This window comes from Oryx dammah, unplaced genomic scaffold (genome assembly GCF_014754425.2).
Source record: "Oryx dammah isolate SB20612 unplaced genomic scaffold, SCBI_Odam_1.1 HiC_scaffold_18, whole genome shotgun sequence".
NCBI classification, from domain to species: Eukaryota; Metazoa; Chordata; class Mammalia; order Artiodactyla; family Bovidae; genus Oryx; species Oryx dammah.
The window spans coordinates 109830993-109856777 of record NW_024070202.1 but is presented as its reverse complement, the minus strand read 5'-3'; the positions used below and the strand labels follow the sequence as shown (position 1 = coordinate 109856777).

Sequence of the window (25785 nt, the reverse complement as noted above, 5' to 3'; positions counted from 1 at the left end):
TTTAGAATATGCTCCCTTCAAGTTCTTTATTATGGGGTTTGAAGTGTAACTTAGAAAGTATTTTATGAGAGAATAAATACATTTAGCCCTCACTAAAACCTCACCTTTTAGAAACTTAAAATAAGCGATCACGGGCTCCTGCAGTGAACGAATGAAAAGGCAGAGATACATCTCAGTGCAAAGGTTTTGCTTAAGAGTGAAAAATGTGTCTAAAACATCCAGCTCTTGTGCAAGCAAGCCTAGGAAGAACTCAGTACTACCAACAAGTCACATATGTGGCACATTATGTGAGAAAACAGCAATACATAAATACTTCCTAAAGTGAGATATTGTTATTTTCTTAAGACAAATAATATCTGCGCTGCCATAAAAACATATATTAATGAATCCTTAGGTTGATGTCGTAAACCTGCGATCAGCATGATCACTTTTAAGTGAAATTTTATATCTTGCTGGATTTTGAGCTTTATTGTCCCCATGTCATCAATTCATATCAAAAGGTAGAAACAGATTTTCCACTTTGCAGTCTTGATGGGAGTCTCGAAGCTTAAGTTACACTCCTTGCTGAGGCAGAAAGAAAAGAAGTGCCTTCATAAAGTATTGCATGTTACAGCCTCACTCTGGCCTCTTCACCTGAACTCTCTTGTTGTCATCTTGATCAAGCTGTACAACCAATCCTGCAGAACTCAGCTTACATAGCACTTTCTGACAGTCGGTACAATACATCCTCTGACCCTCAATTACCCACCATTCTGCAGGGTGCCTCATAATATACTACACTTTTCATTCCCTTCTCTCAATTGTAATAACTTCATTATGCCTGTGATTACACCCCTCATCACTGCTTCGGAAGTGTCTGCACTGAAGTTTGTGATCAAGCCTCTGGTTCACCACTATTTTCCGACGCCCCAGGACAGTGTCTGGTGTTCAGTAAGCATCAGTTTACTGCCTAAATGAATAAATAAAATGTGAATTTTACATTTCATAGCTCTTGTTATTTCTGGCCATACCCAAAACTAGTTTAGAAGCTATTTATAGTTAATAAGCCATATGTTAGACAATGTCCTACAGGAATTAGCTTGCTAGTCTGATTCAACAGGACACTAGGCTAATAAATAAAGTTTTCCCAGAGGTGTTGGGATGTCACTATCACTATGCAAAGTGGCTGGGAATTCCAGAGACGATGGGGGAAATAAAAGGAAATGGTCATACTAAAATCATATCAAAATCAAGGAAGAAATGCTAGGAACAATGTGAAAATTAACACACACACAAACCCATCCATCAAATCTACGTTCACTTTGGTAATGGACTTGAACTCAGCTAAAAGCATACTCTATGCAGTTGCTAAACCACAGCAAACATATTGGGGAGAAAATGCTGCAACATTCTGCTATATAAGCACAGTGCTCTCTGGACGCTTCTGCTCCTGACAAATATTTCCAGTGATTTTCATTATGCCAAAGTTATGAACAGATTTTAAAATTATTTTATTAGAGGAACTCTTACGATTCCTGCAGAGGATCTTCCTGACCCAAGGATTGAACCAGTGTCTCTTATGTCTCTTGCCTTGGCAGGTGGTTTCTTTACCACTAATACCACCTGGGAAGCCGGCTTTTATATGTATCCCTAGCTAATTCCTTTTTATTGGTGAGTACTATTTCATTGTATAATTATATCACCATTGTTTATCCACTTTTCTGTTGACAGACTCAATGATGTTTTCAATTGTTTTACTCTTATGAATGAAATTGTTCAAAGTATTTGTGGAAATGCCTAGTAGAAGAATTTCTGAGCCAGAGAATGGATGAGGGCTTTAAAATTTTTAAAGAAAATGCCAGATAGTGATTATAGCATCAGACATATATCTTAAATTTCAGAGAAATCTGTATATTCTCTACAACTTAAATTCATTAGTTTTTGTATTTATGTTCTACTTCACTCTAAACTTCTCTATATATTTTTCATCATCCTAAATGTCAAATTATGAGAAAGGGTGAAACTGATTGGATAATGCTATCAACTGTCTTTTTCTCCAGCATTTGAAATAAATATATATACAAAGTAAAAAATACTGAAGGAAGGCTGTCAAGCTTGACAGCATTAAAGTACAACACAGCTGATGGAGTCAGGAGATGGAAAAGTTTAAGAGAATGGAGAAGGAAGAATATGATGAAAAATTCATGTTTTTTAAGTAAAGAGTCAAAGATATTAGCAAAATTTGATAGACTGGCAAACCCACTTGTGAGTATATCATTACATGTAACAAAATTAACTCCCAAAGAATTTTAAATGTTTGAGAAAATGTTGATATAATTGGTAAAAACAGGCCAGATATGGGGAAAAACAGGTTAACTAACTACAAGTTTATCTGTCAAGAATTAGTAGTCAGTAATTTCAAACTTGATAAATGAACAACCTGCTATATAAGGTATTGGAAGAATGGAGACAGGGATGGGGAGATACTGGGAAGGAAACTTTTGCTTTTTACATTTAATTCTTCATGTACTACTTGATTAAAAATGTTTCTTTATGTACTACTTTGATAAAAATAAACCACAAAACATTTTTTTGGAGGGTTGTGTCTAAAACGTTGGCTTTAAGATTCATGGCAAAGTACACAGACGGAGACATGTTCAGTAGTGAGACCCATCTTGTCTATAAAAATAAAATCTAACCAGCTGCTTGACAAAACAGAAGACTCCTGGTACTGAGCCCAGAAAGACATTTCTCAAATGAGCCCAATGTAAAAGGAACCACGCTACACAATGAACAAAGTGTTCAAGAGCATCTATATAAGAAGATAGCAACAACCTTCATAGGGAGCTTCTTAAAAGTTTCTAAATACTGAAACACAATTTTATAATGGTAATCAAAACTGCCAATGCAAGTTATTTAGTCTCTGCTGGCTGGCTTAATCTAGAAACAGTTCAGAGTATTTAGAGGAATCAATGGATTGCACTGCCTTCAGCTGATCCTTCATAAACTTTGTTTTTCTCAAGAATTTGCTGTTTCAATGGCTACGAATTTGAGAATATACATGGCGGTACCCAGAATACATCTGGTTCCAAATGTGGAACCAAATGGATTCATCAGCATAAAATCAACAAAATGAGTTTTATTTAGGGGGATGGTCAGTATTAGCAAAATAAGTTACCATGTTCAAAATGTGTCTCTCCCTTGGTGGCTAAGTGGTAAAGAATTCGCCTGCCAATGCAGGAGACATGGCTTTGATTCCCTGGTCTGGAAAGATCCCACATGTCAAGATGCAGCTAAGTTTGTGCACAAATACTGAGCCTGTGCTCTAAAGCCCAGGAACCACAGCTACCGAAGTCCATGTCTACACCCGTGCTCCACAACAAGAGCCATCACAGTGAGAAGCCTGGGAACCACAGCTAGAGCAGCCCCAGCTCACAGCAAGTAGAAAAAGTCCACAGGGCAATGAAAACTCTGCACAGCCAAAAATAAATTAATTAAATAAATAAAATTATTTTTTTAATGTGAAATGCTTCATTTGGATAGCTTCATGCCATGAAATACTAACAATTTTGACACTAAATGTATCTCAATTTGCCCATTAATAATGACTTTATTCTTACTCAATTTATACTCTATACCAAGATTAGTACCTGGTAATGTTTCTTTGAGATACAGTGAAACAGCTAAAATCACGAACACTTCTTGGGTTTACAGAAGTTCCTATATTTTCCAAAATACTTGAATCTTACCTTTTTATGGGGAAAACAAGAACAGTATTTTTACATCATATCCCTCCATTTATACTGGTCTGAGCTTTCTGCTCCTTTCCTTTACAAAATTTCTCAACTAAATGGTCTGGGCTCTGCATGTCCCTTTTTCTCTATGATCTGGTTAAGTTTCATCAGTTTGTCAATCGCTATCTTTTCTTTTGAAACGGAAATTGGAAAGACCATTAATGATGACCAGGTAAATTTTTTCTTGGTTTTTCAATTTATCTTCAGCATCCTTCATAGTTCGTCATCTTCTCTCTTTTCAGGGCCATTTCTGTTTTGCACATTTGATCTCAGATCACTTCTCCATCTTCCTCAGATATTTCTAGCTTCTCTGTGGATTATTAAAGATCCCGTCGTTCTCCTAACCCTCCCATAAGCGAGATCACCCTCTTTTTGCCTCTTTTCTTACATTTTGTGAGGATAGCTTGCTGTCAGTCTATTTCTTCCACTGCCTGGATTTATTCTCTAACCTCCAGGGAGCCTGAGTAAGGTGAGGCTAGCTCTTACAAACTGGATTGAACAGGTTCCCTTACTCTCTCAAGTAGGTTCTCAGTCCTGTTCGACCCTTTGCAACCCCATGGACTGTAGCCTTCCAGGCTCTTCCATCCATGGGGTTTTCCAAGCAAAAATACTGAAGTGGATTGCCATTTCCTTCTCCAGGAGATCTTCCCAACCCAGGGATGGAACCTGGGTCTCCCACATTGCAAGACTTTACCATCTTACTCTCTGGCACCTGATTATATTCCATTAATAGGTCACATCAGCAAACCGTCAACTCCTCTCAGGAGCCTGTCTTACAAGGGCCCAGCTCTCACTGGTCTTGATAGTGTTGTTTCTTCCATTTAGTCTGCAAGTCCCAAGAATGGTAATGGATTCCCTGGGCTTATAATCTGTGAGTTTCTCATCAGGCCTTCTTCACTCCTTTTTAAACCCGGTCACACTTAACTGTTAAAGGTCCCAACTTCCTAGTTTGGGAAGATCCCCTGGAGAAGGGAAAGTCTACCCACTCCAGTATTCTGGCCTGGAGAATTCCATGGACTACAATCCATGGGGTTGCAAAGAGTTGGACACAACGGAGCAACTTTCACTTTCACATTTAACTGTCCCTCCACTAAATTTTGTTTAGGTAAACCCTTTTGAATGTGCCATCAGATTCTGATCAAAACATTGACTAGTACATGAATACAAAATTCCTATATAATTATAATCTCTCAATAATATTATTTCCAAGTCATTAGAGTATATCCAGGTGAAAAGATATCTAGAATTCTAATTTGCCAATATCCCATTTTTCCTAAACTGTTTGGTTCTATTAACTTTACTTTCTTCCATGTTTTTCATTATCAAATTCTGTTACTGTTCTTCAAATTCATTTATTTTCATTCCAGGGTTTTCAGTTCAGTTCAGTTCAGTTGATCAGTCATGTCTGGCTCTTTGCAACCCCATGAATCGCAGCACACCAGGCCTCCCTGTCCATCACCATCTCCTGGAGTTCACTCAAACTCACGTCCATCGAGTTCGTGATGCCATCCAGCCATCTCATCCTCTGTCGTCCCCTTCTCCTCCTGCCCCCAATCCCTCCCAGCATCAGAGCCTTTTCCAATGAGTCAACTCTTTGCATGAGGTGGCCAAAGTATTGGAGTTTCAGCTTTAGCATCGTTCCTTCCAAAGAACACCCAGGACTGATCTGCTTTAGAATGGACTGGTTGGATCTCCTTGCAGTCCAAGGGACTCTCAAGAGTCTTCTCCAACACCACAGTTCAAAAGCATCAATTCTTCGGTGCTCAGCCTTCTTCACAGTCCAACTCTCACATCCATACATGACCACTGGAAAAACCATAGCCTTGACTAGACAGCCCTTTGTTGGCAAAGTAATGTCTCTGCTTTTGAATGTGCTATCTAGGTTGGTCATAACTTTTCTTCCAAGGAGTAAGCGTCTTTTAATTTCATGGCTGCAGTCACCATCTGCAGTGATATTGGAGCCCAAAAAAATAAAGTTTAGGTTCTTCTATTTGTTTCCCACCTGAGATTGTATAGTTTCCCAGTTTTTTCCCCTCTACGTTCAATCTTATTCTTCTATAATGCCAAATATGGTAATAATCACATCAAAGCATCCAACTAAAGTTTTTGAAGAAATTCCTACTTTTTAACCAAATAAAATTCAAATGGAATGTGCTATTAAAAAGTATCCTGCTGTGATCACACAGTACCTGGAAGTTACTTGTTCTACCAAGCAAAGCTGTCTCTGAATTTAAAAGATTTCACTAAAGTATTATACTATAAAATTATTACAGTGTTTTGTCAAGACATAGGCATGTAATTTTTAAAATTACACTTTAAAATATACTAATGATTAGTCAGACTTTATTTTTGGGGGCTCCAAAATCACTGCAGATGGTGACTGCAGCCATGAAATTAAAAGACGCTTACTCCTTGGAAGAAAAGTTATGAACAACCTAGATAGTATATTCAAAAGCAGACACATTACTTTGCTGACTAAGGTCCGTCTAGTCAAGGCTATGGTTTTTCCTGTGGTCATGTATGGATGTGAGAGTTGGACTGTGAAGAAGGCTGAGCACCGAAGAACTGATGCTTTTGAACTGTGGTGTTGGAGAAGACTCTTGAGAGTCCCTTGGACTGCAAGAAGATCCAACCAGTCCATTCTAAAGCAGATCAGTCCTGGGTGTTCTTTGGAAGGAACGATGCTAAAGCTGAAACTCCAGTACTTTGGCCACCTCATGCGAAGAGTTGACTCATTGGAAAAGGCTCTGATGCTGGGAGGGATTGGGGGCAGGAGGAGAAGGGGACGACAGAGGATGAGATGGCTGGATGGCATCACGGACTCGATGGACGTGAGTCTGAATTAACTCTGGGAGATGGTGATAAACAGGGAGGCCTGGCATGCTGTGACTCATGGGGTCGCGAAGAGTTGGACACGACTGAGCGACTGAACTGAACTGAATGATTAGTAACAGGAGTCTAACAATCTGAACTCCCCCCCCCTGCCTTTTTTTTTTTTTTTTAGTTTAGCAGATCTTTCTCTCTTATACTAAAATAAAAATGAAGCAAAAATCATCAGACATAAAATTTACTTTAGTTGTAAGACATTCAATTTTTATTGTTTTGTGTTTTCTCATGAGAATTACTAAGCTAAAAATACTTTGATGTCATAATACTTTCTGTTAGCAAGAATCAAAAAAGATAAAAGGATTCATGAGACATTTAGAGTTGGGTGCCAATAGCCATGTAAATTGCCCCAAATTGTTCACTCTGTTTCATATGTACCTTTGTTTCCATTTTGGAATTTCATATTCTCATAGGTAAAGGCCATGTTAAAAAAAAATATCTACAGTTGAAAGAAAATTTTCAGTCAACACAGTCTGAGGTAGCTGTTCAGATGGCATTATCAAATTTAAGAGTATAGTAACTACCTGATAAATTTAGTAATTTTATTTTAGATGAGGAAAAAGGAAGCAACAGACAAGTTAAGCTATTTAAAGATCGCTTTTTAATTTGCTCTAAGGCCAACAATCCACAGTTTAAATACCTACTCAATGGGATAAAGGCTATTTTCAGAGAAGCCTATTTACTCTTAGAAGTTAAAATAATATGCCATACAAGAGGCAAGATAAAACCATGTACATTTGTAGAAATCACATAGACATATGCAAATAGACTGACCATAATTGATGTCAATCAAGGTTGTTTCTCAAGTTGGCCAAACAACTTTAAAAAATCATGAGAATCTCCACTCTGTTGCAGTTGTATAGGAAAGAGTTCATTTATGGTACACTCACTTTGGATACCTTTTTTCTTTTTCTCTGAATGGATTAACTAAATTCAGACTCTTCTGTGAAATAATCTACACATTCTTACTCCCATGCTCTAGAAAAGGTTTATCTGCTCTCAGTGGCAGGACCTTCATAAAAAATGAGTAAAAGGAAATACCTTCTGCATTTCCTGTTATTTTTAAATAACTGCATATAGAAAAATTTTTTTGAATAACCATTTCAACTAGAAAATTTCAGTAAGTATTTAGTCATAAAAATCACTATAATAATAGAAATTTTAAATATATCTTTCATAGTGAAGAGGAGCTAAAAAGCCTCTCGATGAAAGTGAAAGAGGAGAGTGAAAAAGCTGGCTTAAAGCTCAACATTCAGAAAACGAAGATCATGGCATCTGGTCCCATCACTTCATGGGAAATAGATGGGGAAACAGTGGAAACAGTGTCAGACTTTATTTTGGGGGGCTCCAAAATCACTGCAGATGGTGACTGCAGCCATGAAATTAAAAGACGCTTACTCCTTGGAAGAAAAGTTATGACCAACCTAGATAGTAGATTCAAAAGCAGAGACATTACTTGGCCGACTAAGGTCCGTCTAGTCAAGGCTATGGTTTTTCCTGTGGTCATGTATGGATGTGAGAGTTGGACTGTGAAGAAGGTTGAGTGCTGAAGAATTGATGCTTTTGAACTGTGGTGTTGGAGAAGATTCTTGAGAGTCCCTTGGACTGCAAGGAGATCCAACCAGTCCATTCTGAAGGAGATCAACCCTGGGATTTCTTTGGAAGGAATGATGCTAAAGCTGAAACTCCAGTACTTTGGCCACCTCATGCAAAGAGTTGACTCATTGGGAAAGACTCTGATGCTGGCAGGTATTAGGGCCAGGAGGAGAAGGGGACAACAGAGGATGAGATGGCTGGATGGCATCATGGACTCGATGGACATGAGTCTGAGTGAACCTCGGGAGTTGGTGATGGACAGGGAGGCCTGGCGTGCTGTGATTCATGGGGTCGCAGAGAGTCGGACACGACTGAGCAACTGAACTGAACTGAACTGAAACAAAACTTACTAAATTTACAGAGATTTAGATAAAATAATAATCTTAAATATTATAGATTTTTAAAACCCTGCAAATATTTTATAAAGCATAGATTGAAAAATATATGGAAATTACATATTTTAAGCTTGAAGCAAGTCACAATTGATGGCTAAAAACTGGTATCATAAAAAATGCATTTTCAGAAGACAAGGCAATTCAGTTACATCAACTAAATAACATAATTCAAACAAAACAAAAAATAAGCTCTAAAATTAAAAAAAAATTAATCCTAATGTGCCACCAACTGGCAGTATAATCTGGGACAAACTCAAAGAATAGAGACACACAAGGACAAATATGCCAGTTTGGTAATAAAAGGAAATCATAATGGTATTAAAAACTACTGAGAACCAATTAGTCATAAATAGTATGAGATAGATCTGTAGCATGCAGCTAAAGTAGAATTTTGAGGAAAAATTAAAGACTTAATTTCATACAGTACAAAAGAAAAAAAATGGTGAAAATGAATGACCTAAGCACATAACTTCTGAAGTTAAGAGGAAAAGACTATAATGAATTCAAAGAATGTATAAGAAAAGAATTAATAAGACTGTCAATAAATAAATAACCCACAAAGTTTAACAGAGTCAAAAGATGATTCTCTACAAAGTAGGTAAAATTGGAAACTCTCTGGTGAAACTAATATCCCAAAACAAGAGAAAGAAAAATTATCAATGTTAGGAATGAAGAGAGGATATAACTACACATAGAGACTAAAGATAAATTAAGAGAATGCTATGAAGCTTTATGCCAAAAAAAAAAAATGTTAAATGAAAGTGAAATGATTCCTACAGCACAAAAAACCATAATGTATAAAAATGACCCAAGAAACAATATCAACAATAAAAAGTCTCATAATATTAAAGTTAACATTTAAAAAATCTACCCCTTGCTGGAAAACAGTTCAGGGACTATGCTCAAGTTCAAGGATACCTTGTGAGCAGAGCTTTTGTTTAGGACCATCTTTTTAAGGGTGATTGCATGGTAAGCAGCTGGGGAGTTAGCTATAGCATTCCTTCTCCAGAAAAGGGCAGATTTGTTTACAGTCTCAGACAATAAAGATAATACCTTCTGTGGGGCTAAGCTCAGGTGGGTTTGCTTGCAACTTATTATAAAAGAATGATGTGTCTGAAGCCTTGCTGTCTTTAGCTATGTTCCAAAGCTAGGATCCACATGGGTCTGTCTGCATCATCCCCTTGGGTTTTAATGGGCAAAGAGAACTGATATGCTATGAATATGAAGCTCATAAATAAAAACAAACCAAAAAAAAAGCCTCTGAAATTACCAAGAGCTAATGGAAAAGCTGTGTACAATTATGTACAACTCTTGTACATCACTAGCAGCGATGGAAAGTGGTACAGCTGTCTGGAAAACAGTGTGGCAACTTCTTAAATGTACCCAGGAAGCCCACTGCTCAAGAAAAATGAAAATGTATCTTGACATGAAAAGTCTGAATGTGAGTTTTTGTGACAGCTTTATTCATAATCATACCAGTCTAGAAACATCCCAAAGGTCCATCAGCCAGTGAATGGATGAAGTGAGTGTGGTACATCCAAAGGCCACTGCTCAACTGACTCCTCCCACAGTCATCCAAGGGGCAAGTCTCACGTCTCACTCAGATTATTCTGACCCTTCATCTCATCTAACTCTTCCCCCCTTTTCCAATAGCCATGCTGCCATGGTGCCTTTGCATTCTAATTTCTTTTTTCTTGAAAAACAAACAAGCAAAAACAAAACTGTCCTGGCCTCAATACTTTTCATAAAACAAAGCAAGTGCTCTGTTTTAAATAAAAAGGAAAAATAAATTAAGAAAAGCAAAGCAACAAACTTCTTTTAACCCTCCTCACTTCCTCCCTTCTGATGCCACATCCTTTACTGGCCTCCCAAATTTCTTGAAAAGGCAGCTTTATATTCAGCCTTCCAAGGGTTCAAGTCTTGACAATCACTTTTTCCCTATTCTCCTACTTTTAATTTCCTGAACAAATGTAGTGAAATCCAAGACTTCTCATTCAGTTCTGACCTTCTGCAACCAGTTTGGAGCTCTTGGTATCCTGATAGTATTGTTTTCCTCTCTCAGGACTGTTTTCTCCATTAAGACTGTTATCTCATTTTGACTCTGAAACAGGAATCATTTCTATCTCCTTAGGTCTCTTGATTCCTACTCAGTCTTCTTCTAGGAGGTCTCATGCTAAACCAAATATTAGACAGTGATTTCCATATCTCTAGACCTAAGCTGGATTTTGACATGTAGGCCAGAATAGCCAACTGTCTATCAGACATTTTTGTTGGATAACTGAAAAATATTTCAAATTAAAACAACAACAAACAAACAAACAAAACAAAAGCTTCTGCCTTTTCTTTGCTCCATTTCCTATTTTCCGCATACTGTTTGTTAACACCACCACCTCCTAATCTTCCAGCCCAGAGTTTTCTATCACGTGTATCTTTTTCTCTTCCTTACCTACATCCACAGTGTCCCACATGGAGGTGGTCCTGCCTTCCAGTAATGGCTTTTCCCCTCATGTGGCTATTGTACTTTTTCAAATCCTCAGCCTCCTCGACATCTTTCAGTGTTCTTTCTGCCTCCAATCTCTTTCTTCAGTTTCCTTTATATATTAGCTGAAGAGGGATCTTTCTAAATTACAATCTCATTCTGCGAGAACCTAATTTCTTCACCTGAAGTATAGACAGGGGTTACCTTTGTTCACGTAGCCAACTCAATAAATTGAAAAGAATAAGCTGCACAATTATCACTCTTTGCTTTGTTTGTAGGATGCTAAATGATTCACTTAACAGATTCTTTTCAACAAATTAGCAGAATTGACTTTGCTGAACAAATATGCTTGTTATATTGGTGTCGTGATACATCACCATTGGGTTTTTCTTTAGAACCTGAGAGAAGTAGCCAGTTACAGCTCCTGATTTACAGAAAATCCATACTGCAGTTTCCATCTTTAATTCTTTTTCTTTTCCTAACAAAAAGTGACCCATTTCTTGTGCACTGTGGTGATTGTTTCTAGAGCCTGGCTGTATCCCCCTGTACATATGAAAATTTTATTCGCTTTCTGAATTAAATAATTTAACACTTCAAATAAATGATCACAACTTTAATTTCTGAACACATTTTCCTCGACTAAAAGGATGTGTATGTAAAATGTAGGACACACAGAAGATAAAGAAATCCTCTGATTTTAACAAAAACATTATTCACAGCAAGGTTTTCTTTCTCCTCCCAAAGCACTCAGGTATGATGGATGCAGATTTGTACTAATTTTATGGATATTTTTATCACTGAGATAATAAGCCATAATTTTTTTAGCCAGTTCTATAAAACCAGAGATTCTGGGAAACTAAAAAAAAAAAAAAAATAGAGAGCCTACTTTGAATATACCCTTTGAATAAATGTCAAAAAACAAAACTTAATAGCTATTAGGTTCCTTTAGGATGAAAACAGTGCTATCTATTCAGGTTTATTTTATTCAGCATATCTTTGGAAAATATCCTGTGAAATTGTCTAGAGGAAAGATCGTTAACATGACAGAAAGAAAATAAAAAGGAAGTGTAATTAAATCTCTAATGGAAATTAGACATTAAAAGAATAAACCAAATATTATTTGAAACTATGTATTAATTTTCCTATTTAACTTTAGTGTGATATGAGGAAATCATTTACTTCTTGAATTATATAAATCTGATATAAATAAAAATCTAAGACACTTGAAGATCTAATCAAGAGATTAAACTAACGGAGTAATTGTATGTTGTTCATAATGTGGTTTAAGGAGTGATTTAGGTTCAGTGATATTTTACAACTTTAATAAGCTAACGTAAAATATGAAAATCTGACTTTGCAGTCCAGTCATGTTACTTATAGAGTTTTCATATTAGTATTCTGCTGTCATCTCGTTCTACTCTGAAATGATCTGTTTATGTATGTTTCACATAAACACCTAGGTAGGCATCATAACATTTTCATGTGCAGCTTAGGATCCTATCTTCAATTTTATATTCATCAAGAATCTCCCAGCAATGTAAATAAATTTAAGTTTTCTAGATTTAAAAACTGATGATGTCAAATAAGCAAATGCACTGAGCTTCCTGAAATGTATACATGTAATGTATACACATGGAATGAGAGATTTAAATCATATAGCGATCTATAAGCTTGACATTTTTTGCCTTTCAAATGTTTGTTTTGAAATAAAATGATGTAGTGGTTGCAAAAACAGTATAGAGAGTTCATACAAACTCTTTCCTCTGCCTCCTTCAATGGTAGTGAAAGTGAGTGTGTTAGTTGCTCAGCCGTGTCTGACTCTTTGAGATCCCATGGACTGCAGTCCTGCCTACTCCAATGGTAACACCTTACTTAATCATAGTGGAATCATCAAAGGCAAAAAATTAGCATTAGCACACTATTATTAACTAAACCACAAACTTTATTCTGATTTAACTAATTTTAATATCCATTCTTTTCTGTGAGGTAGCACATACATGGTTTATCACTTGTGTAGATTCATGTAACTTCCAGCAATTGTGATATAGATCAATTCCATCTCACAAAAGGAATTCGTCCTTTCATTTTAAACTTAACAGCACAAATTAGTAGGATGTGCTTAGAAGAGCCAGTTTTGCTTTCATTTCTGAATTTAGTCCTCACCATAATGTACCATGTTCCTTTATTTCTTGCCACTTATGGGCGACTTGGTGACTGTCCCTGGCATAGTTAGCTGGACACTAAGTGTAAATAATAAGGATATAAAGAAAACAATTGAGACTGTTTCTAAAGATAGGATTTAAATTCTAAGTGAGAAAATGTTCCCAACTGGGATTAAATTGGGATCAATATAGAGATTAGGGGAAATAGAGAGAGGAGTTCAAGAGTAACTTGTCTCCAGTTGAGCCCCATTGACTGCACATGCAAATGAGAAAGTCGAGCATGAAGAAAATACTCATGGGAGTGATCAGCTTTTCTACAATATTACTGTGAAACCTAAAGAGTTTTGGAACCAGGAGGACTCCATCACATCTCTTGTGGTGATGAAGGGATTCAAAAGGCAGCTGGAAGCACACACAATTTCAAGGGAGCACAGAAGTCTCCAAGTCATGGCAAGTGAGCAGCAGTCATATGCTGGCAGCTTCTAGCAGAGCAGATTCAGGACTGTATGCTCTGGTTTATGAATGCAACAAATAAGTGACTCCTAGGAGTTAGGGAGGATCTGGGGTGAAAGAGTAGGGTGGCTATTAAAAAAACATCATGAGGGATCTTTGAGGTAATGGAGATATTCTGTATCTTTTCTAAACCCATTCAACATCTTGGTTTCAATTACTATACTATAGTTTTATAAGCTATCAGCATTGGGGTGTTAGTTGCTCAGTCATGTCCAACTCTTTGAGACCCCATGAACTATAGCACTCCAGGTTCATGGAATTCTCCAAGCAAGAATACTGGAATGGGTAGCCATTCCCTTCTCCAGAAGATCTTCCCAATCCAAGGATAGAACCTAGATCTCCTGCATTGCAGGCAAATTCTTTACCATCTGCGCCACCAGGGAAGCCTTCCATCACTGGAGGAAACTGGATTAAAAAGGGATGTACTACACACATCGTCCTGTGTTCAGGGACTCACCACTGGGCAGAACCACCATCCCCCCAAAAAAAAAAAAAAATAAAAATAAAAATAAAAAGGGATGTAGTATCTTTCTATATGATTTCTCACAAATGCAGGTAAATTTATAATATCTCAAAATTAAATTTTAATATATTAAAGATTATAGGTTAAGCATTGTGTCTCCTTGAACTATCAAAATCTGGAACTTAGAGATTTATTGTTTTGCCTAAATTTAATATGAAGGCCCCCCGCCTTCGGCCCCTCCCTCCCCCCTCCCACCACCTGCCACCGGGCCACGTACATGACTTGCAGAATCTCAATTCACCGACCAGGGATTGAACCAGGCCTACAGCAGTGAAAGTCTGGAATCCTAACCACTAGGACAGGAAACTCCCTCAAAATAATAGAAAATTTCTAAACAAATGTTGACACATGAAGAGGAAGAGAAACAAATTGGAAATCATAAATTTACTCTTCAGATTTTGAAAGTATCAGTTGTTTTCCTTGTGTTCATCTCAGCCTTATTTCCACTTTAATATCCCCAAAGTTGAATAAAATGACAAGGATCTGAATGCTTCAATTTTTTATGCAAAAATTTATCATAAAGTGAGGAACCCAGTGCCTGAACTACAACAGCCAGGCATCTGATAAGTTTGATTAAACTGTCTCTACAAGTGACTATAAGTTATGATTAATGGTTCTCAATTCCACAAATAACTGGTGGACTTTATCATAACAAAAAGAATCACTGAATACCAGATACATACATCGAGTATAATTATTCAGAAACATGCCAAGTGGCCATCACTCTGATGACTATGATAAAGTTCTTTGATTAAAAAGAATAAGCGTAAGACTTGAGAAGAGTCCCTTAACCGATGGTTTTCTAATTTGAAGGAAAAATACACTTGGGAAAAATTCTACAAAAATGATATTCAAATCACAAATGGCTATTGTAAATATTTTGTTATGGATAGAACACTAAGTAGTTTATGTGTTTGCCTGGTGCAAACATGTTAACAAAATCCAGAGATTGTATCTGAGGTTTATGTTATTGATGAAGAAATAGGGAAAAAAAAGGCATAATTTCTAATTTATGTTTGTAGACAACCTTAAGCACTTCAGCACAGTGAAAATCTAGGCCATTGGGGAAATCTTGCAATTAAATATGGATATCAGAAAGTGGCTTTAACATAATCAATTTATGATAATTTTCTAAGGAAGGTGGCAACTTGTCCAAACTGATATGTTGAGAATAGTGGACATGTTACCACTGAAGACAGATCTAGGAGTCAATGTGGATTACTTCTGGCAGGCAATGACTCACTGAGCCCTCACAGGGAAGCCAACGAGAGGGAATGAATGAATGGGAAGCACCATTCCCCTGCAGTCAAAGACATCTTTATGGGATGCTATTTCTAATTCTGGTCACCAAACTGTAACAGAGAAATAACAGAATTCTGGAAGGTCTAGAGAGGGTAACTGAGGTGGTCAACAGAAAATATTGTAGCATATTCCCTATGTAAATAGGACTTTAAAAGATACTAATCAGCACTTAGGGCTTCCCTGGTGGCTCAGAGGGTAAAGCATCTGCCTGCAATGCGGGAGACCTGGGCTCGATCCCTGGGTCGGGAAGATCCCCTGGAGAAGGAAATGGCACCCCACTCCAGTATTCTTGCCTGGAGAATCCCATGGTCAGAGGAGTGTGGCAGGCTACAGTCCATGGAGTCGCAAAGAGTCAGACATGACTGAGCAACTTCACTGCTGAAGCTGAAACTCTAATACTTTGGCCACCTCATGCGAAGAGTTGTCTCACTGGAAAAGACTCTGATGCTGGGAGGGATTGGAGGCAGGAGGAGAAGGGGATGACAGAGGATGAGATGGCTGGATGGCATCACCGACTCGATGGACGTGAGTTTGGGTGAACTCTGGGAGTTGGTGATGGACAAGGAGGCCTGGAGTGCCGTGGTTCATGAGGTCGCAAAGAGTCGGACACGACTCGGTGACTGAACTGAACTCAATTGGCACTTAAAATATAAGGACTTAAAAACATTAATCAGTAAAAAAGATAAAAGAGGAGAACATAGATTTATACAACCATACTCAAAATGCCTTCATTCATACATCAGCAGTATCAGCTGGATGAGTATCCTTAATCCTGTGCTGGACAGTTCTTTCCTTAGCCATCAACCCTTCACAAGTCAAAAGTCCATCTACATTTGATGAAGGCAAATAAGATACTGCTAGTAAACTCTCAAGGGATATAAAGCTTAGGAGAATAACAAAAATGTCATATGCCCAAGGCAATATTGTAAAAAAAACCACACACACACAAAAGGAAGCAAAATATAATGGGTACCTGTTTGGTAAAGAGAAGTCTAAGTATCTTAATTAAAGTGAATTAAACAAGTAGGAAGAAGGACAGAGATTATTTAAGAACCTGTTGAGTTGGAAAAGCCATGAGGTTTTTCTTGACCCCCAATTCATGTTGCATTATCTCATATTTAAATGTGAAATGAGACATATGACAGCAAAATGGTTGTCTGAGGAGGGCTTACAAATAGCTGAGAAAAGAAGAGAAGATAAAGGCAAAGAAGAAAAGGAAAGATACATCTATCGGGATGCAGAGTTTCAAAAAAATGGCAAGGAGAGATAAAAGAAAGCCTTCCTGAGTGATCAGTGCAAAGAAATAGAGGAAAACAATAGAATGGGAAAGACTAGAGAGCGCCTCAAGAAAATTAAAGATACCAAGGGAATATTTCATGCAAAGGTTGGACATAATAAAAGATAGAAATGACAAGGACCTAAGAGAAGCAAAAGAGATTAAGAAGAGGTGGCAAGAATGCACAGAAGAATTGTACAAAAATAGGTCTTAATAACCCCAAAAGCCACAATGGTGTGATCACTCACCTAAAGCCAGGTATCCTGGACTGTGAAGTCAAGTAGGCCTTAGGAAGCATCATTAGAACAAAGCTAGTGGGGGTGTTGGATTTCCAGGTGAGCTATTTCAAATCCTAAAAGATGATGCTGTGAAAGCGCTGCACTCAATATGCCAGAAAACTTGGAAAACTCAGCAGTGGCCATAGGACTGGAAAAGGTCAGTTTTCATTCCAATCCCAAAGAAAGGCAATGCCAAAGAATGCTCAAACATTCACACAATTGCACTTATCTCACACGCTAGCAAAGTTAATGCTCAAAATTCTCCAAGTGAGACTTCAAATATGTGAACCGAAAATATCCAGATATTCATGCAGGTTTTAGAAAAGGCAGAGTAATCAGAGATCAAATTGCCATCATCTATTGGATCAAAGCAGAAGCAAGAGAAATCCAGAAAATCTACTTCTGCTTCATTGACTGCACCAGTCTTTGACTGTATGGACCACAACAAACTGAAAATTCTTCAAGAGATGGGAATACCAGACCACCTTATCTGCCTCCTAAGAAATCCATATGCAGGTCAAGAAGCAACAGCTTGAACTGGTCATGGAACAATGGGCTGGTTCCAAACTGGGAACGGAGTATGTCAAGGCTATATATTGTCACCTTGCTTATTTAACTTATATGCAGAGTATATCATGTGAAATGCTGGAGTGGATGAAGCACAAGCTGGAATGAAGATGGCAGGGAGTATATCAATAACCTCAGATATGCAGATGACACCACCCTTATGGCAGAAAGAGAAGAGGAACTAAAGAGCATCTTGATGAAAGTGAAAGAGGAGAGTGAAAAAGCTGGCTTAAAACTCAACTTTCAATAAGCCTAAAATCATGGCATCTGGTCCCAACACTTCATGACAAATAGATCAGGAAACAATGCAAACAGTGAGAGACTTTATTTTCTTGGACTCCAAAATCACTGCAGATGGTGTTGCAGTCATGAAATTAAAAGATGCCTGCTCCTTGGAAGAAAAGCTAGACAGCATAAGAAAAAGCAGATATATTATTTTACCAATAAATGCCATATAATCAACGCTATGGTTTTTCCAGTAGTTAAGTATGGATGTGAGAGTTGAACCATAAAGAAAGCTAAGCACTGAAGAACTGATGCTTTTGAACTGTGGTGTTGGAGAAGACTCTTGAGAGTTCACTGGACTGCAAGGAGATCCAACCAATCAATCCTAAAGCAAATTAGTCCTGAATATTCACTGGAAGGACTGATGCTGAAGCTGAAACTCCAATACTTCAGCCACCTGATGCAAAGAACTGACTCATTGGCAGAGTCCCTGATTCTGGGAAAGATTGAAGGCAGGAGGAGAAGGGGATGACAGAGGATGAGATGGTTGGATGCCATCACCAACTTGACGGACATGAGTTTAAGTAAGTTCTGGGAGTTGGTGATGGACAGGGAAGCCTGGTGTGCTACACTCCATGGGATCACAAACAGTCGGACATGACTGAGTGAGTAAACTGAACTGACTATGACTTTAGAAAGAATTTTTAGAAACAAGATATCCACCCCAAGGAAAGTAGTAGCCGTACTGCTAAAGTGTACTGGAAAACACGCCATGTAGAGAACTGACTAAAAAAAAAATCAAACAAATAAAAATTATATGAGCGTTAATCAAGGCTCAAAATTCTACTGATATCATTTAAATAATGGTCTCTATAAAATGTGTAAATAAAAACAACCACAAAGAGGCATATTTGATATTAGGAAAATAGACCAGGTTCTAGAACTTTTGGGTGTTCCTTGAACTTAAGTGAGTTATGAAATCATGAAATAATTTTAAGATCAAAATTTGCACCTGTAATTCTGGAGTACTGGGCATATTCTCTGGCTGTCTCATTTTTTAAAAATCACAAATCACTGAACAATAATAATATGAAACACATTATAGTAATGATATTTCTCAGCAAATGGAATAATACTCTGTCTTTGTCACCAATATTGGTGCTCTCTGATGGAAGTGTGTCCCACACCATGCTTTCTTCTGTTTTCCCAGATTGTCACTGGGGTGAAGATGTTCTAATGACTTCTGACTAGATTCATCTGCCCAGTCCCAGTATAGTTAAATATAATTTTTAAAGGTGACACTGTTAGAGAGCTTGGTGTGGATGACACACAAGTCCTGGGTCACTGGAAACAGAGCAGCATAGCATCATCCTGCTGCTGTCTACAATTCCCCTCAAGCTGGACCTCTGGGCATATCTGAGTAAAACAAATGCTCTGGCATGCAGCAGAAGGCAGCCAAGCCTGACTCTCCTCCAGGTAACAACTTTAACAGGTAAAGTTTTAACAACTTTAACTCCTCCAGGTAACAACTTCCAGGGCCCACTCACATGAGAGCTCCTGCATCATGGAACCCAATCTGCTGGTTTTGTGGGAGGTGCATTGTTCCCATCAAAGAGTTAAAAAGCAAGGTCAAGACACAGGTTGCCCACATCCATCACTCCAGGCCAGATACCGTCAACATCACTACCTCGCTATTGTTGTCATTATATATTCATCCTAATTAGGCAATCAAACTCCAGCTTCACACTCTTTCAATTAAGTCTATAGAACAACAGAGATATAGTCTAAAATAGGTCATATAAAATATTCTGAAACTCTTTATATAAATATTCAAAAGCCTTCACTGGCATTTTGGTGCTTGTTGCATGAAGTGTGAATAAACACACACACACACACACACACACAGCACCCCAGCCTAAGATTCAGGATTGTCTATGATAATACCCAAAGTCTATTTCTCCCAATTATCTACCATCACCTAGAGGAATTATGTATTTCATCCAGACAGTGTTACTCCACTGTCTTAATCCTAATTGCTTCACGTTTCTCATTTCAGCCTTTTCTCATGTTGTGTGCTATAACCAGAACCTTCCTGGCCACTTAGATTTTTTTCCTTGCTAAAGCTATCTATCCTTAAAGACCTACATAAACAACTCCCTCTTTTATAACTCTAATTTCTAACTGCAATTAATCTGTTGTGAGCACTTCTGATTCTGAAACACCAGTCCTATACAAAATACTCTTGCACACTTGTTTTGTTCCCATCCTATATTTGCAGCATGTTGAGTTGTGACCAACCGTGTTTTTAGCATATCTTATTGTGTGTATGTATTTGCTTTTTGAATCCTACTTTAAAATAGTTGTGGAGAAGGCAATGGCACCCCACTCCAGTATTCTTGCCTGGAAAATCCAGTGGACGGAGGAGCCTGGAAGGCTGCAGTCCATGGGGTCGCTGAGGGTCGGACATGACTGAGCGATTTCACTTTCACTTTTCACTTTCATGCATTGGAGAAGGAAATGGCAACCCACTCCAGTGTTCTTGCCTGGAAAATCCCAGGGACGGGGGAGCTTAAAATAGTTGTGCATCCCATTGGTTCCCCCATTAAGTAAGTATGCTGCTGCTGCTGCTAAGTCGCTTCAGTCGTGATGGACTCTGTGTGACCCCATAGATGGCAGCCTACCAGGCTCCTCTGTCCCTGGGATTCTCTAGGCAAGAACACTGGAGTGGGTTGCCCTTTCTGTCTCCAATGCATGCATGCATGCTAAGCCACTTCAGTCGTGTCCAACTCTGGGCGACCCTATGGACAGCAGCCCTCCAGGCTCCTCTGCCCACAGGATTCTTCAGGCAACAATACTGGAGTGGGTTGCCATTTCCTTCTCCCTTGAGGATATAAACGCTTTTGTTCTGTAGTCATTTTATATGTGAATGAGAACTATAATCTTTTCTTTTAAAAATTATCTTAGAATTTAATGATAGGCTTCACTTAAGGGTTAGAATTCAACTGAGCTTGATTATTTAGTTAAGAAACATTAGGTCAAAAGGTGTTAGGAACAATGTCTTCTAGGAGAAGGGAAACCATGAGAGAAATGATGGGAAAAGATATGATGCATTTATGAGCAAGAAAGTAAGTGTGGTTGGCAGTGGGGAATTTGGGAATATCAATCTGAATGCAATATTTAAAGAGAATTCATTTGATATATAAGTTAGAGGTTAAAAGAAGATATTAAAATTAGGTTAAAAAATCAGAAATTCCTAGTAATTGGGATAATTTGTGACATAACGATGCACATTTTACCCCCAAATTGACAATATGTAAAGAATGACTATGGGGCTCCCCAAGTGGCTCAGAGATAAAGAATCCAGTCTGCTAGTGCAGAGGATCAACCATTTTGATTTATCTGTATTCCTTCTCTCTGGATTTCTGCCTCAAGCATGTGAGGCAAATGGTCAATGAGTATAAAATAAACTAACAATATATCAATAAATAATATGCAAACATCAACATCATGTTGAATATTCTAATATTCACTTATTATAGTAAACATACTTGAAGGTTAACCTATAAAAGGAAAGCCTTTCTACCAAAGTCATAAAAATACCAATACAGTTATTTTCTTTCAGTATTTGCTTTGTGTTTGTTTTTGCTTTTCCTGTGAATTTTCAAAATAGAATTCTCAACTTACGACATATCATCTAGAGAACAAAGCCTTCCATCATAACTGATGTTCAGCAATTATCATATGCCTTCATTGAGTGTTAGAAGGTCAAACAGTGCACAAGACAAACCCAAGGAGATGGAACCACACCAAAATACAAGACCATTAAGCAATGCATTTCTGTTCTCAGCTACAGTTGACTACACAGAGGAGAAAATATTTTCTCCATTGGAGGTATATTTCTGAAGTGCTAAGAGGGTTTTACACGGGAATTTTCAATTGGTTAGGAAATTTTTAGTACTACTTAAAAAAATAGGAGTTACTATAATAATACAGATTTGCAGAAACTATGTTTTGTTTTTACCCTTGGGTTATATAATCTCATTTTTATTATGGAGAGCCTATATAATACTACTCAGTGACATTTGTAGCTGAGATTAAATATACAGATTACTGTATATGAAACAGATAATCAGATAAGGATTAGGACCTAATGTACAGCACAGGGAACTCTAATCAATACTCTGTAATAACCTATATGGGAAAAGAATCTGAGAAAGGAATAGAAATGTATATGTATAACTAAATCTCTTTGCTGTATACCTGAAAGTACCACACCATTGTAAATCAACTATACGCCAATAAAAAGTAAAAATTAAAAAGAAGAAAAGATATTTGTAATAAGGGAAGATAGATAATATAGGGGGCAACCAAGGATGAGATGGTTGGATGGTATCACTGACTCAACAGACATGAATTTGAGCCAACTTCGGGAGATAGTGAAGGACTGGGAAGCTTGATATGCTGCAGTCCATGGAGTCATAAAGGGTTGGACGTGAGTGAGCAACTGAACAACAACCAGCAAAACCAGACAGTTGATCTTCAGTTAATTACACAAATTATCTATGAGGTATTAGAACTATCATTCTCAAAACATGGGTTCAAAATCATTTTTTAAGAAGGCGATTCTTATGGGTCAAAGAGACAAGCTTCTTATATGCTACCATGCCTGAGGAAACACCTGATTCTTGTTTGTTTTTGTAAGTTAGGCTTTGTCACTAAGCTTCCCTGGTGGCTCAGTTGGTCAAGAATCCACCTACAGTGCAGGAGATTCCAGTTTGATTCCTGGATCAGGAAGATCTGCTGGAGAAGGGATAGGCTACCCACTCCAATATTCTTGGGCTTCCCTTGTGGCTCAGCTGGTAAAGAATCCGCCAGCAATGTGGGAGACCTGGGTTCTACCCCTGGGTTGGGAAGATCCCCTGGAGAAGGGAAAGGTTAGCCACTTGAGTACTGGCCTGGAGAATTCCAGGGACTGTATAGTCCATGGGGTTGCAGAGTTGGACACAACTGAGCGACTTTCACTTTCCCTTTGTTCACAAACTCTTAACTATTTCTTTAACAGGTTCAGAGTTGATTTTTTTCAAGATAACTATTTGCAGCTATATATGATCTTTAATTTCTAAGTGTCTCCTCAGTTTTAGACATAATGGAACCATTTTTCATCAAGGAGATCAAACCAGTCAATCCTAAAGGAAATCAAGTTAGAATATTCACTGGAAGGACTGATGCTGAAGCTGAAGCTCCAATCCTTTGCCCACCCGATGCAAAGAGCTTACTCACTGAAAAAGACCCTGATGCTGGCAAAGACTGAGGGCAGGAGGAGAAGGGGGCAACAGAGGATGAGGTGACGGGATGGCATCACTGACTCAATGGATAGGAATTTTTAGCAAACTCTGGAAGATAGTAGAAGATAAAGGAGCCTGGCATGCTACAGTCCATAGGATCACAGAGTCGGACATGACTTAGCTACTGAACAACAAGTATGAATACAATATCAGTCTGTCTATCAAGAAAGCAGAAATTCTCTGAAAAAACAAAAAGCATGGGTGAAGAAAAGATTTCCATTTATGTGTTTTTCCTTATTTGACCTACTTCCTTATTGAAAGCAGTTCCCGAGTTAAAACCATATCGACCTGTACAACACAGGAGGGAAATCACTGTATTAATCTCAACCAAAGAAATGTGAACTGTGCATGTTTGGTGCACATGGCAAGGTGGATTCTAGCAAGGGACTGCTGCAGGGCAAAGAGGTCAACATCCTCCTTCATGCGGTTCAATTTTCAAAAAAGAAAGTAGGTTTGCCCATCAACTCTATGCCTTCTTGGAAAATTCTGCACCTAACCAGTGTGTTTGGTACTTTTATTGGCTATAAATTGGATAATATGTAGAAAATAGTAATAAAACTTATCCAAAGTTTGGAATTAAGATACAAGAATAATGAGCACATTAAATCACACTAAAGAATTCAACTTAGTATAGATTACTTAATAGAACTCTGGTTCTATAAAGACAGGTGTTCATTTATAGAAGGTTCTCAATGGACATGAATTTGAGCAAACTCCAGGAGATAGTGAAGAACAGGGAAGCCTGGCATGCTGCCGCTCATAGGACTGCAAAGGGCTGAAGACAACTGAGCGACTGAACAACAACAAATACACTTCCATCCCAAAGAAATGACTATTATGGATTCGTTGCCTTGTACAACATGAAGCGATTTCGTACCTAACACTTTGATGTTGTTTCTTTCACTGACCATATACACTATTTTCTCATATCTTTTATTTTTGGAATCAGCTATAGTACCTTCAGGTTTCTTTATGAATGAGTAAATAAATATTTGATAGCTTCTCACCACATATAAGAATGCTTTATATATATATTGAAATGTATATTTGGAAAGTGCATTGTAAAGAGTTATTCAGTGAAGAATAAGTTGTTACTGTCTTTCATTTATTGTTTCTTAAGTCTTTTGCATTTTATAAAAAAAAATCTGTTATCTAGAGAAGATACTGGTGGTTATCAGAAGGGGAATGAGCGGGATAAAATGCACAAAGAGGGGTAGACTATATGGTGATGGATAGAAACTGGACTTTTGGTGATGAGCATACTGTGGGGTATACAGAATTCAAATTATAATGTTGTACACCTGAAACTTGTATCATGTTATAAACCAATATTACCTCAATAATAGTAATTAAAAAACAATCTATCTGTAACAAAACTGAGTGGGAGATATTAAATACTTACAGAGACTTTAAAATACCAAACTTTACTTGAGATACTTTTATGAAGCATTTCATAGCTTTCTTCTGCATGTAAAAATGCAGTTATATAATAAATAGAAACATCAGAATAATATAATTTCAATAACCTCGCTGCAGAAAGAAAAAATGCAGCCTTCTAGAGCAGTGTGATATAAGAAAGGACATGCTATTCTTGTTACCTGTTAAGAAAAGGCCGCCATACAAAGTTTTCCAGTTTATTAAAATGCTTAAGGTTGAGAAATATAGTATGAGCCAGTGGTAAAAGTGGGTGGAAGGAGATGAATAAAAGGATGGAGGAGGCAGAGATGAGGGAAATGGAAGAGGAAAAAAAAATAGTGTGATGGAGGGACTGAATTAGGAGTCCTTGTAAATGTGTCACTTTATTTATGGTGGGAAAAGAGGGCAGGGAATCCTTTAAGTTGATTTTTTTTCCTTTGCTAGTTTAAGTGACAAAGTTATGACTTAAAGCAAAACTGAGTGAAGTTCCTAGGGCAGCACCAGTCCGTCCCCCTCCCTGCGGTTGCTTCTGTCTCTACCTTGTCCCTGGACTGGACGCGGGTTTTTCTCTGTGGGATCACAGTGGGCTTGCCCTTCTCAGCACCGGGACTCTCCATGTTCTCTGTCAGGTCCAAGTTTTAACTTCTCTCTTGGCCCATTCTTTCAGATTTCTATTCTTGATTGCCAAACAACTAGCTATTCTACAAACTATCTGGTGCTTTATCAACCTAAGTTTTCTCTATGAAGTAATATGGGAGGACCTCCCTGGTGGGGCAGTGGCTACGACTCCACATTCCCAATGCAGGGGACTCAGGTTCAATCCCTGGTCAGGGAACTAGATCCCATGTGCCATGATGAAGAATGTGTGTGCCTCAACTAAGATCCGGGATGGCCAAATATATGAATAAATAATTTTTAAAGTAATGTAGAATCTTGATGCCTCCCAGAGGGAAATAAAAAAGTCTTCAATATACAAGGAATTTGCAAACTGGAACTTTAGGCACTTTGGCAAGTCAAAGAAGAAGTAATTTATTCAAGGGGACCATCTG

At 37.9% G+C, this 25785-nt stretch overlaps 1 protein-coding gene across 1 annotated transcript in view; it reads right to left on the bottom strand.

Moving 5' to 3' along the window:
• Nucleotides 1-25353, bottom strand: part of CNTNAP2 (contactin associated protein 2) — a 1413967-nt gene extending 1388614 nt beyond the window's left edge. The window contains exon 1 of the mRNA XM_040259921.1: nucleotides 25276-25353. Within this exon, the coding sequence (XP_040115855.1) occupies nucleotides 25276-25353 (78 nt within the window). The remainder of the gene's footprint in view (nucleotides 1-25275) is intronic.
• Between the last annotated feature and the right edge of the window lie 432 nt (nucleotides 25354-25785).